Source organism: Acomys russatus, chromosome 8 (genome assembly GCF_903995435.1).
Source record: "Acomys russatus chromosome 8, mAcoRus1.1, whole genome shotgun sequence".
Lineage (NCBI taxonomy): Eukaryota > Metazoa > Chordata > Mammalia > Rodentia > Muridae > Acomys > Acomys russatus.
In genome coordinates this window covers 38952063-38969457 of record NC_067144.1, presented here as the reverse complement: position 1 = coordinate 38969457, position 17395 = coordinate 38952063, and the positions used below count along the sequence as shown (strand labels likewise).

Here is a 17395-nt window from a genome sequence, read left to right as displayed (position 1 = left end):
GCCTGGTCCTCGCCTAGTCCCAGCAGCACTGCTCAGCTCTGTGGACTCAGGACAGCTGTACCATCCAAATCCAGTCCTTGTCCAGGAGAGAGGCTTAATGTGAGAACTAATGATAGTTCATAAACAATACATAACAGTAATTTAGTGCCTGATACAAAAATCTGTACTAAAATTTTATGTTCCCTTTAGCCATGAGAAATTTTAAATATAATCCTTTAGATGTAGCTATTTCTAAGGAAACTTAGCCAGTGAAATTAGCTCTTCATGTGCTTTAAAACACAATTAGGTAGTAAAGAAAGTGAGAAATTAATAGCTGCTTCTTCTTCTTCTTCTTCTTCTTCTTCTTCTTCTTCTTCTTCTTCTTCTTCTTCTTCTTCTTCTTCTTCTTCTTCTTCTTCTTCTTTTTTTTTTGAAACACAAAACCCAGAGGAAGAAATGGAAAAATCTGGATTTTGTCTGGAATTTCAGTGATTTGTTTATAAGTAAGCTTTGGGAGGAGCAGTTGGGACTGGTACTCAGTTGAGGTTTTCCTAGCATGCCTAAGCTGCTGTGTGAGAACAATTACCTTTTAAGCAGAATACTTGCTGTAATTAGTTAATGATGTGCTAAAGGTCCAAGTACCACTTGGACTGCGATGGCAGAGATAGAGCTTGACTGTGCTACATAAGCTAGGTTAACTATCTCTCTTCTCAGTACTGGAGAAAAATGAGTATTTTTGTGTGTGGTTTGTTTTTGTTTTTCACAGAAGTAGAAATGGAAGCTTTAATAAAGTTAAATGGCATGCGTTAAGTCACCCAGCTAGTTGAGTGACCCCAATGTTCTACCTTTGGGTTTCTATGCTAAAGTTGCACATTAAATACCAGGGGCTGATGATTCGATGTGCTGTTGCTGACTTGTCTGCCTCACTCACTTGAGAAGGCAGCTCCAGTGGTTTACGTCTCTCTCCACTGACTGTAGCTCGGGAGCCTTTTTGCACATTACTGTTCCATGGAGGTCACCCAGGCGATATGGGATGGATACCTACAGCAAGCGGATCCATTTTTTATTTATTTCTTAATGTTAATTATCCTTGTTAATACAAAGTAAGTATCATGTTGGTTAGATTCTTTTTTTTATTTTCAACTTTTGATATGGTGCTTTAATATTTAACTCAAGTTTACTCGATTCCTTTTTACAGAGAAGTTATTTTAGCACAAGAGTCTGACAGCAAAGAAGAAGTTATCCGTAAGTAGTAGCGAATACTATTTGAGGTCATTTTATCTGTTACCTACTTCAGAATGTTGCAAGAGTTCTGAGGTTCCCTCTGGGTATCATACACTTTTTTATTTTTCTTGAAGATTTATTTATTATATATCTGGTGCTCTGCCTGCATGTACACCTGCAGGCCAGAAGAGGGCATCAGATCACATTATAGATGATTGTGAGCCACCATGTGGTTGCTGGGAATTGAACTCAGGACCTTTGGAAGAGCAGTCAGTGCTCTTAACCTCTGAGCCATCTCTCCAGCCCTGAAGGTCTTGTGTTCTTAAACCCTCTGGTTAACATAAGGCCCTGGGTTCAGCTCCCAGCACTGGGTAAAGATGAAAACAGCTCGGCAAAGAATCACTGCTGAGAGTTTATTTATATGTTGCTTATGTTGGGGCTGTTTTAGCTTTAAATTTAAATAGTGCTAGTTACTATATTTTTCACAAATAATTTGTTAAGTGCTGTCATGTCTGAAATCACCTTTCAGACTTCTTGGAAAGTACTCCATCCAGCTTGAATCTAGAAGATATAGAAGATCTTTTCTCTTTGGCTCAGTATTACTGCAGTAAAACACCAGCCTCTTTTAGGAAGGTAAAAGATGAGAATGGCCAATTGGTCTATGTTGCATGTTTTGTTTACTTTTCTTATTTACGTTGTAGTCGCTTTGGTTAAAAATATTTCAATTATAGTTCTCAAAAATGTGTTAGTTTGTTTTTGTGATCTTTTACTGTAAATTCTCTCCCTATAGAGAAAACAGATTAAAAATTGCATCAATCGTCAACATGACTGCTGCTCTGTGGTATGGTTAAGGTGAAGGCTTTTATTTTAGATATGAGAGAGAGAACAGCCAGAGACATCTGGAAGAGTCCAGATGAGAGAATAGTAGACAGCACATGGACAGCAGACTTGACCCAGCCCTGAAAGCAGGAGCAATGCAGACAGAGAGGGGCATAGAGAAAGGAAGAGTGGGGGTGGGGGAGAGAGAGGGAGAGACAGAGAGAGACAGACAGACAGACACAAACACAGAGGGAGTGAGGGAGAAGGAGGCATACACACATACACACACAGGGAATGCACACACACACACACACACACACACACGAAAGGGAGGGAGGGAGAAAGAGAGAAGGAGGAAGGAGAGAGGAAGAGTCGGGGAGGGGAAAAGAAGAGAGAAAGAGAGAGAGAGACAGAGACAGACTGACACAAGTACAGAGGGAATGAGGGAGAAGGAGAGACACACACACACACACACACACACACACACACACACACACACACACGAGAGAGAGAGAGAGAGAGAGAGGAGAGAGGAGTAGGAGAGAGAGAGAGAGAGAGAGAGAGAGAGAGAGAGGGAGGGAGGAGGGGGAGACAAAGACATGCGCACAGAGACCACAGGAAGATGGAGGAGGAGGAGGTGAACAAAGAGGAGGACAAAGAGTGAGCATGGAGCATAGCAGGGTTATGAGTAACTTGCAAGAGGGGAGCTCCTGAGCTGGAGGGCACTTAGGGTAGGGGAGGTGGTGGGAAGGGCTAGGATGCAAGTGGGGACTTTGAAATGTGTAACAGGTGCTTGTGGCACTGAGGGAGCCTGGAGGCCAGCTTGTACTTTAGTATGCTAATAGGCACCACAGACAGCCACATGTTCCCTCGCCAGTGATGAGTGAAGTGACTCCTTTTGGTGGAGGGGAACTGGCTTCAAAAGTTCCTGAGGGATGCTGGCTTTTGTCCAACTGCCAGAATTTGGGGAAATGGCATTTCCTTTAGACCTGACAAATATAATAGAAGGAAGCATCTTGCCTTTGTTCTGATTCCTAGTTTCTAGTCACGGGGACTTTATTGCCTAAATTAGTGCTTTTGTAACTTCAGGAATTCTCTGAAGTTACATCGGACAAAGATCTGATGGTGGGTCCATAGTCAGGTCTCCTTTATGTGGAGTTTATCCTTGCATGGCCCTATATATGCAGAACTGCCTTATTAATGATGGCAGGGTCACTGTACATCTTAGAGGCATATATGTGCAATCCTAAATCTGTAAGTACAGCCTGGTCAGACCACACAGTGTTACTAGTGTGTGTGTTTCAGGGCTGACCACTTGGCTTTAGATAATAGGTGTGCTCTTCCCCAGGGAAGATTGTCTCTGCCACACCCAGCATTCCTTAGTTGCATGCAGTTTGTTTGTTTGTTTGTTTGTTTCTTTGTTTGTTTAGAGTGGAGGCCTCTTGAGCTTTCTCCCCTTTCCATGTTAGCATGTCTATTCCTGTCATTGTTCAGGTCATGTCTAGGCACTCGTGTCGGTGAGACTTTATGGGTGTAACTTGTGCCGTTTCTAGGAAACACATTCCCACAGTAACCTTCCGGTGCTTCTGCCTCCTACATTCTGTCTCCTGCTCTTACAGGATCCCCGAGCCTTGGGTGTGGGAGTTAATACGCAGCACTTGGGCCTGGGCTCCACAGACGTTCTGACCAGTTGTCGTTTTCTGTAATGGTGTCTGTGGCTAACTGAAGTTTCTTCAGTGAGGAGTGAAAGGATACACACCAGCAGATTTTATGAGTTATTTTTCTTTCCAGCTGAATAGTACTCTGCAGTGTATATGTATCACATTTTCATTATCCGTTTGTCAGTTGAAGGACATTTAGGTTTGTTTCCATTTTTTTCTTTCCTCCATTTACTTATTTATTATTTAATCACTTTACATCTTGATCCCAGCTCCAGCCCTCCTCTCCTCCTAGTCCCACCCTCTACCCCCTCCTCCCATTGCCCCATCTCCTTCCTCCCAGAGAGGTGGAAGCTCCCAGGTGGTGCCAGTCCACCCTGATATCTCAAGTCACTGCAGGACTGAGCACATCTTCTTCCGCCAGGGAGTGACAAGGCAGCCCAGCTAGGGGAAAGTGACCCAGGAGTAGGTAGCAGATTCAGAGACAGCCCCTATGCCTATGTTTAGGGGACCCACATGATGACCAAGCTGCACGTTTGCTGCATATGTATTGGTGGAGGGGGATCTAGGTTCTGACCATGCAAGCTCTTTGGTTGGTGGTTCAGTCTCTGTGAGCCTTTGTGGGTGTTTCCATGTTTTAGCTGTTGCGAATAGAGCAGCAATGGCATGGCTGAGCAAGTATCTGTAGAGTAGACTGTCAAGCCCTTTGGGCATAAAGGAGTGGGTAGCTGAAGCATATGGTAGAATTATTTTTAGCTTTTTGAGAATTCTCTACATTGGGTTCTAGAGTGGTTGAAACAGTTTGCAATCCCACCAACAGTGAATGAGGCTCCCTTTTTCTCATCTCCTCTCTAGCACTTACTGCCATTATGGCTGGGGTAAGATGAATCTCAAAGTTTTCTTGATTTGCATTTTCCTAATTCCTAGGGATGATTAAATTTTTTTGAGATATCTCTTACCATTTTTATGTATTCTTTTGAGAACTCTCTGTTTAGATTCCAAGCTTTTTTTTTTTTAATGGGTTATTTGTTGTTTTGAAGCTTTGTTTTTTGAGTTCTTTATATATTCTGGCTATCAATCCTCTGTCAGATGTATAGCTGTATAGCTGACAAGTTCCCTCCCAGTCTGTGGGATTTTTTTTTATTTTATCTTGGTGTCTGTTTTGTTATTGTTTGCGTAGGAGATTATATTTTTTTGTTGTTGTTGCTATTTTTTTCAAGACGGGGTTTCTATGTGTAGCCTTGGCTGTCCTGGACTCACTTTGTAGACCAGGCTGGCCTTCGAACTCACTGAGATCCACCTGCCTCTGCCTTCCAGAGTACTGGGATAACAGGCGTGCACCACTCCCAGCTAACCTAGTGTTTCTTTCTTTCTTTCTTTCTTTTTTGGTTTTTTGAGACAGGGTTTCTCTGTGTAGCCTTGGCTGTCCTGGACTCCCTTTGTAGACCAGGCTGGCCTTGAACTCACAGTGATCCGCCTGCCTCTGCCTCCCGAGTGCAGGGATTAAAGGCGTGCGCCACCATGCCCAGCAACCTAGTGTTTCTTTAGCTATGCACAGCCTTAATTCTTGGGCAAATGAAGTCCTATTTAGAAAGTCCTTTCCTACACCCATATCAGATATGGGCCTGCGTATGTCTTCTTTTAGCAGTTTTGGTATTTCAGGCTTCACATGGATGTCTTTAATATGTTGAAGTTAGTTTTTGTGCAAGGTAATAGATATGGATATAATTAAATTCTTCTGCACGTGGACATCAGTTTTCCCAGCATCATTTGTTAAACATTCTTTCTTTTCTCCAGCATATATTTTTAGCATCTTTGTCACTGCTGAATGGCTGAAGCCACATGCACTCATGTTTGGCTTTATTCCACTGGTCTGGATGTCTGTTTTGTGGCAGTGCCATATTATTTTTATTACTATGGCTTCTTAATATATGTTGAGCTCTAGAATGGTAATCTCTCCAGCATTGTTCTTTTTTCTCAAGTTTATTTGGGCTCTCCAAATATGGTTCCTTATGAATTTTTTTTCTATTCTGTCAAGAAATGGGGATTTTGATTGGGATTCTGTTAAATCTGTAGATGGCTTTTGGTGGAATAGTCATTTTCACAGTGTAAATTCTACCAAGGCACGAGCATCATGTCTTTCCATGTCTGTCTTTTTCTGCAGAGGTTTAAAGCTCTCATTGGAGAGGTCTTTCACTTCCTTGGTTATGCTTATTCCTAGGTAGTTTATTTTCTCGATGCTGTTATCACTGGGAGTATGGCCATCATCTCTTTTTCCATGTGTTTGTTCACGGGGTCTCTGTGACTATCACTCCCAGCAGAGTAGTGACCTGTGGGAGTCAAGAAGGTAGTTCGGTTCAACGCTCCTTAGTAGCCATTGTTGGTTCTGACTTCGTGAGTTTGACCTGAGTAGTTTATTTTACACATAGTAAAACACAACACAATTTGGGGAAATTTATCCTGGTGATAATTAACTCAATGCTGTATGCATAGTAAACCTGAAGATGTGATGACATTGAAACTCTCTATAAAGTACATGTGACACCTTTGGTAAAGATGGGCTCTACAGATAGACAAACTCACTGTAAGAGTCCAGGGGAGGATCCAGTGTGGTGTTAGCCACATAGGTAGCACAAAGGCCACCAGACTATTAGCCACAGCCACTCCCAGCCTTCTAGGTAGAAAAGAGAGATGGCTCAGAGGTTAAGAGCACCATCTGCTCTTCCAAAGGTCCCAAGTTCAATTCTCAGTAACCACATGGTAGCTCATGACCGTCTGTAATGAGATCTGGTGCCTTCTTGTGGCAGGCAGGCACACATTCGGGCATAATAGTATATAAATAATAAATACATCTTTTAAAAAAAGAAAGAAAATAGGTCATACTGTAATACTGAGACTGCCCAGTGTAATACCAGATCGTGAGACCCCCAAAATGACCACCAGGACTTGATACTGGTGCAACATACACAGGCCCTATATTACAGGCTCGAGCTTGGGTCACAATCCTTCCTGACGCAGCAGGATAGGAGAGTGACCCAGAGCCTCAAGGTCAGTGGGTTCATAAAGGGAAACGGGGCCTGTAGGTCACAGAAATGTCGATCTTTAGGCAGGTTGGGTCCAGGAGGCTGAATGTCCAGGAAGTTGTTTTATCTCAGAGGCTCATTGGGAGTTAATTGTATCTAATCGTTCCGGTGGAGTTTCTGGAGACTGCTGGCAGGTCTAGTTTATGGCAGTGCATAGTTCAGTCACCTGGAGGACAAGTTCTCACAGAACATTCACAGCCCACAGCATTAGTTGCAGAATATACATTATGTATAGAATATGGCATTAATTTTGCCCTTACAATACATCTCTCCCTAGGAAGAGACCACCCATGTCTTTTAGCGTTCCTTGTTCCCCTAATGCTTATCTATGAAGATAAGAACCTCTATTCCTCCTGCGTTTGTTTTTGATGGATAGAAAAAGTACTGATTTGTGCAAGTTGATTCCTTATCCTCCCATGTTGCTGAACTCATTATTTTTAGAAGTGTTCTGGTAGAATTTGGGGGCTCTCTTGTGTGTGTCATCTGCAAATAGGGATGGCTTGACTTCTTTTCCTATTTGTAGCCCTTTAATTTCCTGCTCTTGCTTTATCACTCCAGCTAGTGCTTTGAGAACAAAATTTTGGTTGGTTGGGCCAAGCATCTGTCCACCTTGCTTATCTTCTTAAAGAACCAGCTCTTAGATTCGATAGTTCTTTGTATTGTTTTCTTTGTTTCTATTTCATTCATTTCTGCTCTGATTCTTATAATTTCTTGCTAATGACTCAGTTTGGATTTGGTTTGTTCTTGTTTTTCCAAATTTTTGTTGTTTTTGTTTTTTGAGATGAAATTTCTCCATGTAGCCCTGGATGTCCTAGAATTTGCTTTGTAGACCAGGCTGGCCTTGAACTCAGTGATCCACCTGCCTTTGCCTTTCAAGTGCTGGGATTAAAGGTGCGCGCTATCACTGCCTGGCTGCAATTTTTAAAATAACATTATTAGGTCATTTATTTGTGCTCTTTTGTCTTTTTAAGTATAGGCGGTTAGAACTGTAAATTTTTCTCGTATGACTGCGTTCATTGTGCCCCAGAGGTTTTCTTGGGTTGTTTTCATTTTCATTTAGTTCCAGGAACTTTTAAATTTCTTCTTTGATCCATCCATCATTGTCCTCTCCCCCAGTGCTAGGGTTTAAGCCCATAACCTTTTAAAAATCTTTTTTGGGACAGGTCTTGCTCTATAGCCTGACTGGCCTGGCACTTCCTATGTAGCCCAGGCTGGTCTGTAACTCCTACAATGCTCCTGTCTCACCTTCCCAGTTAACAGGGTGCACCAATGTACTAGGCAAATCCAGTGTCTTGAGCAAACTGGGTAAGCTTATTCTACTACTGGTGTTTTCAGCCCGGTCAAGATTTAATGTGGATCTTGATATAGAACTTTGTAAATTATTTTATTTTGCTTAGTCTTTTATTTTGTGTGAATTCTGACAGAGACTTTGACACACACATGTATCTTATAAAGTTTGAGATTATATAATATTATTAAGTTTTAAAAAATCAATTAGATAGCCAGGGATGGTGGCACATGACTCGGGAGGCAGAGGCAGGTGAATCTCTATGAGTTCAGGGTCAGCCTGGTCTGCAAAGGGAGTCCAGGACAGCTAAGGCCACATATATAGAAACCCTGTCTCAAAAAACAAAAACAAAAAATCAACTAGGCTTAGGTGGTAACAATTATTTCACATTTTATTAAAGTTTAATAAATACTTTTAGGGAGAACATTTTGATTTTTCTTTGTAATGTTTACAGTGTTCTCTTTGTGTAGGATAACCATCATCTCTTTGGTAGCACTCTGTTGGGGATCAAGGATGACGAGGCTGATCTGAGCCAGGCTCTATGTCTGGCTGTTTCAGTGTCAGAGATCCTTCAAGCCAATCAGCTGCAAGGGGTAAGCAGGAGAAACCCGTCCACAGGGGGGAGCTGTGCCCCTTAACATGTAAAGAGCAGGGGCTGGTTACAGCTCCCTGTTAGAGCTTGCGCTCTGCGTGCTTGAGGCTCTGGTTCAATACTTGCTGCCAAAACACATAATGAACATGCCCTCAGCGTCATCCATTCCGACAAAACTAGCTTGTCCTTACTTTGTCTTTGTGGACAAGTATATCACATCTCCTGTCCATATGGCCATTTTCAGCATCCAGCTTTTGTGTTATTTTTGATTGCCAACAATTATTTTTGTCTCTCTTGCAACCAGTTTTACAAGTTGGCCTTTTTCACAGATCATTAAAGCAACTAAACATAGCACCGTATGAAGAACTTAAGGGGGTATGCTTAGCCTCTACAGTTAAATTCTGGGCAGTTACACAGCTTGTTGAATTATACGGTTTAATGCCATAAAGCAAGCGAAAGAAAATTAGAAGAATATGTCATAGCTAGGCAGTGGTGGCACACGCCTTTGATCCCAGCACTCGGGAAGCAGAGGCAGGTGGATCTCTGAGTTCAAGGCCGACCTGGTCTACAGAGCAAGTCCAGGACAGCCAAGGCACACAGAGAAACTCTGTCTCAGGAAAAAACAAAACAAAAAAGTCAGGATTTTCTATTATGGTCTTCATCAAAATATGAATAGTTTAATCAGTGAGCTTTCTTAGTATGTGCTGAAATACATTGCTGTAGCTAAGCTTTGGAATTTGTGCTGTATTTCCAAGATTGTTCTTGGAAGAGGCTTAGATATGAGAAGACTACCTTTTACAGAACATCTGTTAAACTTCTTACTGTATTTTTAATTTTCTGTCCACCCTTTTAAATAATCACTCACATATTTCTTTTTATAAGTAACATTAAAAAGAAAATAAAGTCTAAGTTAAAAAGACACATATGAAGCAGAGTGGTGGTCCACACCTTTAATCCCAGCATTCGGTAGGCACAGGTACATGGATCTCTGTGAGTTCGAAGCCAACCTGGTCTATAAAATGAGTTACAGGACAGCCAAAGATACACAGAGAAACCCTGTCTTGAAAAACCTAGATGAAGAAAAAACAAAAACAAACAAAACACACACACACACACACACACACACACACACACACACACACGAACCTGGCTCCTCCATATACAAGAAAAATATTAGGTTCAGTTTGTAGACCTGAAAATAAGTTTATCTAGCATTGGGTTTAATGCAATGTCAGTTTCCAATATATTTAGTATTTTTGCTCAGATTGCCAGACTCTTGTTACATATTGAGACTTTCAAACTCATTGCATTAAAAAATGTATTTAGATCCTAAAGGTTGCTTTTTTGTATGTATACAAATTGGGTCTTCCTAATTCTCTGTGAAATTCATTGAAAAACAACATGTTACCCTTCTCTTGGTTTATTTTTATTGTTCTGTCATGTTATAAGAACTTCACGTCCTGTTCCAGAATATCAAATGGTGTTTGTTTCCCTTTTAGGAAGGAGTCCGGTTCTTCGTGGTGGACTGCCGTCCTGCAGAACAGTACAATGCGGGGCACTTGTCAACTGCGTTCCACTTAGACTCAGACCTGGTCAGTATAAGTGCAGCGAGTGTTGTGTGAGGGCCACAGTGCCTTTCCCCTTGGCTCATAACTAGATTGACATGACCCAGTGGTGACACTTTCCTTTTCCTTCTGGCAGAGTCTCTGCCGCTGGGGAGGGCCTGAGTTCCCTTTTCTCCTAGAGTCAGTTGTCATCATAAAGAGCCAGTGACACCTGTTAACTGTGGCTCACTCTTCCTTCCCATTGTTACGTCAGTGCATTCTGCACTTGCTGTGAGCTGTCTCAGAGGCCGGTCACTTAGCATCGTGCCTTGCACCTAGTAAGTACTGCGGACACATGAGCTCTTAGCATAATTGGTTAAGAATCCTAGAAATTTTTGCTGTAAGCCATCTTTAAAGCTTAGGAGTGTGTCTGTAGCACACTAATATGCAGGCAAAGTCATATCTGACATGTGAGTGCTCAGTTGTTAGGGTAATTTCTGATGGAGGAGTGGATTAAATAAATATGGTCAGAAGTGAGGTTTAGAGCTGTTGGTAACACTGAGACTGGCTCTATGTAAGCCACGGAGGTTGTTAGAGCCTCAGAGGTGGGGAGCAGACATAGGAATAGGGAGGTACCCTCCCTCCCCAGCCCCACCCCCACCCCCACTCACTGTCCCCACCAGCTGACTATGCAGCGTTCCATCCTCCTCCTCCTCTTGTCTGGAAATGTTGGTCCTGGAGGCGGGAGGCTGCGTCTAAGGGCTAGGTGGTACTGAGAGGAAACTAACGGAAAATGAAGGCAGGACTCCAAATGTTGACGTCATGGGTGAGAAGGGACGAGCTGGCCTGTTTGGGTCCTCTGTGTGAATGCCTGCCTCTTCCTCCTTGATTGCTTTCGTGCTTGTTCTTAGAACTTACGCGTGACTCATGGGTGCCTTTAGTTTCATGAAGTAACATTTCTTTCAGAGAATATTCGGAATCAGCGCTGTCACCGCCTGCCCAGTCTCCGCCTTTAATACACACGTGCATATTCCTTCTTTTGCCACTTTGCTCAGCAGTTTCTTGGAGACATTTCCATTTAAACACATTTCCTTTAATGTTTCATAGAGGTCCATGGCACAGATACTTCCATAGTTTGTTGTTTGATTAATGTATATTTAAATTGCTTTCAGTTTTTGTGTTCCAAAGCTGCTATTGGGAATTTTGTACATATTTTGTATAATTTTGCAAATAGTTCTGTAGACTCTTCAAAATAGAATTCTTGGGTTGAGGGATATGGACATACAAATTTTATTGCTCTTTACCTCACTACTGCATCTAGTTGCTTGCTTTGTATCATTAGCAAACATTCTTGGGTGTTCTTTGTTTTCTAGAATGATGGCTGAAAATAGAGGTATTCAAGTAAGGTGCAAACACCTTTTCCCTCTCTTTTTAAAGTTGCTTTTCCCGTGGCCGGATGTGGTGGTGCACGGTGCACGCCTTTAATCCCAGCACTCAGGAGGCAGAGGCAGGCGGATCGCTGTGAGTTCAAGGCTAGCCTAGTCTACAAAGTGAGTCCAGGACAGCCAAGGCTACACAGAGAAACCCTATCTCAAAAAATAAATAAATAAATAAATAAATAAATAAATAAATAAATAAAAGTTGCTTTTCCCTTGGGCTGGAGAGATGGCTAAGAGGTTAAGAGTAGTGCTGATGTTGCAGAGGACATGAATTTGTTTTCAAGCACCCCGTGACACCTGAAAACCAGCTGTAACTCCAGCTCCAGGGGGTCTGACCCGTCTTCTGACCCCCATAAACCGCTGCATGTGTTGGTGCACACACATACATGCAGTCACTCACACAGAGCAATCTTCAGAACTAATAGACGAAATTGATCTTTTCTCTGATCTGCCCATTTTTATATTGGATTTTTACTGTACTTTGTGATTTCAGTAATAAAAGCTTAGAATTTTTGTAGTTATTGGCATATCTAGCTCATTGGGGATAAGAAATGAATTTTGATCTTTGTTTTACCAATACTTAAAGTGAACGATAAGTAATGGTCTCTAGTGTTTCTCATGTCTTCGAAGAAATACATGGGCTGCCTTGTAAGTGGAAACTGAAAAACAAAGCTGTTTTGATCTGTAGCTTTTACTTACTCTGTTCAGAGCTAAACTCTGTCCGCCATCATGACTAAGAATTACTGTTGCTGGGCTTTCTTGTATGGGATACAATTTCCCCCTCTAATCAAGTAGTACTTTTCTCAGCCTTGGTTTCAAGGTATACATAAAAGTTTTGTCCCTGGAATTTTACTTACTTAAGCATTTTCATTTTCCATCCCTTTTGTGCTTGGTTTGTTAGTGTTGGCAGTTTGCTTGGAAATTCATTTCCGGTTTTACAAATGTATGTTTGCCAAGTTTCTGCTTTTTAAAAATCATCTAGATGCTCCAGAATCCATCCGAGTTTGCACAGTCAGTCAAGTCCCTGCTGGAAGCACAGAAGCAGTCCATTGAGTCTGGCTCCATCGCCGGCGGGGAGCACCTCTGCTTTATGGGCAGTGGGCGAGAGGAGGAAGACATGTACATGAACATGGTCCTGGCTCACTTCCTACAGGTACGCTGTTGTGACAGGTATGCTGGTGTGACGATAGGTATGCTGGCATGGCAGGTACGCTGGCGTGACGGCAGGTACGCTGGTGTGACAGGTACGCTGGCGTGACAGGTATGCTGGCGTGACAGTACACTGGCATGGGTTCTGCAGCTAGCCAGTTACTGCTGCCACCTTGAAGAAATCCATGGCTAATGGTCTTTTACTTTTATATGCTCTATCCAATTTATCTGTGTCTTGATTTTGGTAACAGTGTCTTGATTTTTTGTCTTATTAAGAAAGTTCTTTTGCCTGGCATGGTGGTGCACGCCGTTAATTCTAGCACTCGGGCAGAGGCAGAGGCAGGCGGATCTCTGCGAGTTTGAGGCCAGCCTGGGCTACAGAGCGAGTCCAGGATAGCCAGGACTACAAGAGAAACCATGTCTTAAACAAACCAAAACCAAAACCAAAACAAACAAACAAAAAAGTTTTTTTTTTCTCCTCAGTAGTTTTCTTACATACTTATATTAGTTTTTAAACTATCAGTATTATCAGTAGGCCCAGCTAGCAATCAATTAAGACATAGACACTTGTTATATTTTAGAATAGCCTTAGTTAATCTGGGCAGGGCAGACACTAATCTTCTAAATTACTTCCCATAGTAGGGCATGTATGGGATCTCTGCCTCAATCCCATGCCATCTGCTTCTAGTAATTTCCATCAAGCTACCTCCCATCCATAATCCCAAATACTTGCTAATGCTCTTCATCTGGGCCGGATTCTCTGTCCACGCCAGCCATGTGCTTCTCCTCCATCTAACCCATGGTGGCCTTCCTCTCTTCCCTCTTAGGACTCTCTCCTCTGGTCTCTTCTCCTTCCTTGTGGTGATAGTTTTCTTCTTCCCAGGATTCCTCTTTCTAAGTCCCACCTATCTCCTTTGCCCTGCCCGGGTGGGATGCCTTTTTATTAAGCAAAATGTGAGTCACAGAGACAGCAAGCAGTAATTAGCATCAGAATACATCAGACCATCCCCCAATATCTCCCCTCTTCTGCCTAAATAAAGAGACCACTTTTTATATGCAGTAAGTACAATTATAAAAAATTATAAGAACCAATAGGTTAAGACTTACATACATAATATCTAATCAAAAGGTATTTGGCAACCTTGTAGAAAATATTATCTATTTTATCTTGGTGAGTCTAAAGTTCTGAACTGAATCAATATCTATTAAAGCTTATATCTGTCAACCTAAAAATATATATGTAGACATAAAAGTATCTTCTTAACTCCTAAAATTATGTGGTCTTCAACCCCATCAGAGACTTGAGAAGGAATAAATTTAATTACCTGATTAAACAGGAAGTGCAGTTTGGCAGCTTCCAAAATGAAAAATATGACAGAGACAGTTTACTGCCTGAACAGACACCCAAAACTCTCTATAACATTGGAGCATCATCTTCAGCCTTCTGGCCCAATATATCTGATAGACATATTTGTGAAGCAGGAACCATTGAGGACTTGCTTACCCTGTCTTGGCAGAGTCTGTCTGTATCTAAGCTTGTCCATTTTAGGTAGAACTTTGTCTTTGGGAGAAATGACATTTTTGTCCAGTGGCTGTTTTGCCACACTCAAAGCCATCTCCACAAGGAAGTTCTTCAATGCTCATCATCTTCTTTATGGAGGCTGGGTATTGTCAGGAGTTAACCTGTCTTATTGTCAAAGAATCCTTAAAATAGTAAAAATACTTTTAAATGTCATATTCTGAGTTTGAGGCCAGCCTGGTCTATAAAATGAGTCCAGGACAGCCAGGACTACAAGAGAAACTATGTCTTAAAAAACAAACAAACACAAAAAGTTTTTTTCTCCTCAGTAGTTTTCTTACAGGCTTATGTGATAAACGTTTGGCCCTACACTCAATTTTTTTTTCTTAATTTTAAGTTACTAACCATATGGAATGTGTTTTGAGTAAGAAGTGAGGTAGGAAGTGGTTTTTTTGTTTGTTTGTTTTTTTCCAGGTAGGAAAACAACTGTGCTATCGATCACTATGTTGAGTTTTCTTTTTCTTTTGTTTTCTTTTCTTTTTGGTTTTGATTCATTTTGAGACAAGGTTTCTCTATATAGCCGTGGCTGTCCTGGAACTTATTCTGTAGACCAGGCTGGCCTCAAACTGAGATTGCCAGCCTTGGCCTCCCAAGGGGTAGGATTGAATGCATGCACCACCATCACCCAGCTCCTTTAAACATTCTTAAAAGAAAGAACTACAAGTTTACAAGCTTATTCAGAGAGTAAAGAGTCCCAGAGACTGACCTTAGTAATAACCCTAACTGACCCTTTTAACATGCTCCAGGATAAGCTATGCTGTAAGGGATGCCTGTGGCAGGAGGTTGGGCTATTAGGAACTTTGTCTCATAATTGTTTTGTAAATTCTTGGTGCAGTTTTAGAATTCCTTCCCTCCAATTTTCATCACAAGAATTGTAAAGAAATGGCAATGTAGGACAATTGGGGGCCTAGGGAGATGGCTTATAAAGTGCTTGCCACAGAGTCTTGAGGCCCTGCACTCAGTCCCCAGTGCTCACATAAAAGGTTGGATGTGATCGTGTAAACCTGCAGTCCCAGAGTGGTGGGAGGTAGAGACAGAGACTGAAAGATCCCTGGAGCACCCAGCTAGATCCAGACTCAACAAAGGACCTTGTCTCAAAAAAGATGGCAAGCAGTCGAAGACATCATTGGCTTTTGGCTTCTACGCAAACACACACACACACACACACACACACACACACACACACAGAGACTTGTGGCTTCTACTTGAACACACACACAGACACACACACACACTCACACACACACACACACTCTCACACATACACACACACACACACACAACATGCGTACACACACTCTGAGATGGCTCCCCAGTAAAAAATGAGGGTGCTCCATCAGAGGACCTGACTTTGGTTCCCAGCACCCATTTCAGACAGCTTGCATCATCCTTTAACCCCAGCTCCGGGGAGCTGCTGTTTCTGCACTCATATGCACATGCCCACACAAATACACATAAGATTTTTGCTTTTGGTTTTGTTTTTGAGTCTTTAACTTTTTTGTTTTTCTTGTTTTTGTTTTTTTTTTTAAGGCAAGATCTCTCTACATAGATCTGGCTGTCCTGGAACTTACTATGTAGACCAGGCTGGCCTCAAACTGACATATATCCACCTACCTCTGCCTCCCAAGTGCTGGCATTAAAGGTATGTGCCACCACACCCAGCTAATTTTTTCTCAAGTGGGAAAACAGACTTATAAGAATCTTTAAAACATGATAATACTGTCATACCTTAGTATAAAAAGGCATCTAGCTAGTATGCAAGTTTCCTTGCTTTCCCTAGTGTCTAAAACATGGCATTACTAATGTTTTTAACATATGGGTTCCCAGCTTCTAATTTTATCTTTGCATGTATTTGTTGAAACAACCCAGTTCATTTGTCCTTGTAGCTTCCCACGCTCTTCCCATGTATTTTGCTGTGTATGTTCATGTCATGTCATTTCGGTCTCATTTTTTACCCTTTGCTTTGTCACTATTTAGGTCCATTATGCATTTTTGTTTTTGTTGTTTTTTAATTAAAATATGACATCCTACTTAATTTGTTTATATGTGCACAAGTGTACACTTACACGCATGACACATAACACAAGTGGAGCAGATGGCTCGTGAGAGTTGGTTCTGGGAATCACACTCAGGTCGTTAGGCTTGGTGGCAAAGACCTTTACTTCCTGGGCCATCTTTCTGCTCCTAGTTTTTTGTCGATTTATTTATTTATTTTTCTTTTCATGTGGCCCAGGCTAGTCTCAGATTTGAGATTCTGAGGACTTAGATTTGAAAGCAACACATTTGACTTTGAAAAAGTTTTTAGTGCCAGGCATGGTGGCGCACACCTTTAATCCCATCACTCGGGAGGCAGAGGCAGGTGGATCGCTGTGAGTTCAAGGCCAGCCTGTTCTACAAAGTGAGTCCAGGACAGCCAAGACTATACAGAGAAACCCTGTCTTAAAAAACCAAAAAAAGTTTTTAGTAGTTTGCAAAATGGTAATCTGTCATTTCCTTTTTTACAATCAGCTATGATACTTTTGTACTCTTTTTAGTAAAAGACACAAAATATTTGAAGCTTTGAAAACCTACTTTGATTATATTCTAAATTGTCATTTCTTTCACTTTGGCTTGACTGTGGAGGCAGTAACACAAATGAAAGCACAGTTGTAATAGACGTGACGCTGTTCCCTTCTGTGGTTCAGGCACTAGCTGCTACAACATGGAAGAGCAATACACGTGTGTGTGGAAGTCCAGACTGTCAAGGAAACAAGATATGCTAGCAATTTAATATGTATCTGTATTGTGTTTGGCAATGCTATCTGGAGCTTTAACTAAACTGCATTTTTAAATAACTTAAAATTTGTCTTTCATTACAGAAAAACAAGGAATATGTTAGTATTGCCAGTGGAGGATTTATGGGTAAGCCTTTAATGCATTAATTTAGTTGCTTATACTTAAATCAGAAGAGCTGATTTAGAGTTATGGAACTGGTTAAAGTGTACTTTTGTCTCCAGTTATTTTGTATTCTCAGAAAAGTGAAGGCAAAGCAGAACATACAG

General features: G+C 41.6%; 1 protein-coding gene across 4 annotated transcripts in view; it reads left to right on the top strand.

Moving 5' to 3' along the window:
* The window catches only part of Tbc1d23 (TBC1 domain family member 23), a 57917-nt gene that overhangs the window by 26156 nt on the left and 14366 nt on the right, over nucleotides 1-17395 (top strand). For all 4 annotated transcript variants that reach the window (XM_051150079.1, XM_051150078.1, XM_051150080.1 and 1 more), the window contains 7 exons: nucleotides 958-1082; nucleotides 1178-1224; nucleotides 1733-1836; nucleotides 8522-8644; nucleotides 10143-10235; nucleotides 12609-12779; nucleotides 17213-17255. In XM_051150079.1, the coding sequence (XP_051006036.1) occupies nucleotides 958-1082; nucleotides 1178-1224; nucleotides 1733-1836; nucleotides 8522-8644; nucleotides 10143-10235; nucleotides 12609-12779; nucleotides 17213-17255 (706 nt within the window). The remainder of the gene's footprint in view (nucleotides 1-957; nucleotides 1083-1177; nucleotides 1225-1732; nucleotides 1837-8521; nucleotides 8645-10142; nucleotides 10236-12608; nucleotides 12780-17212; nucleotides 17256-17395) is intronic.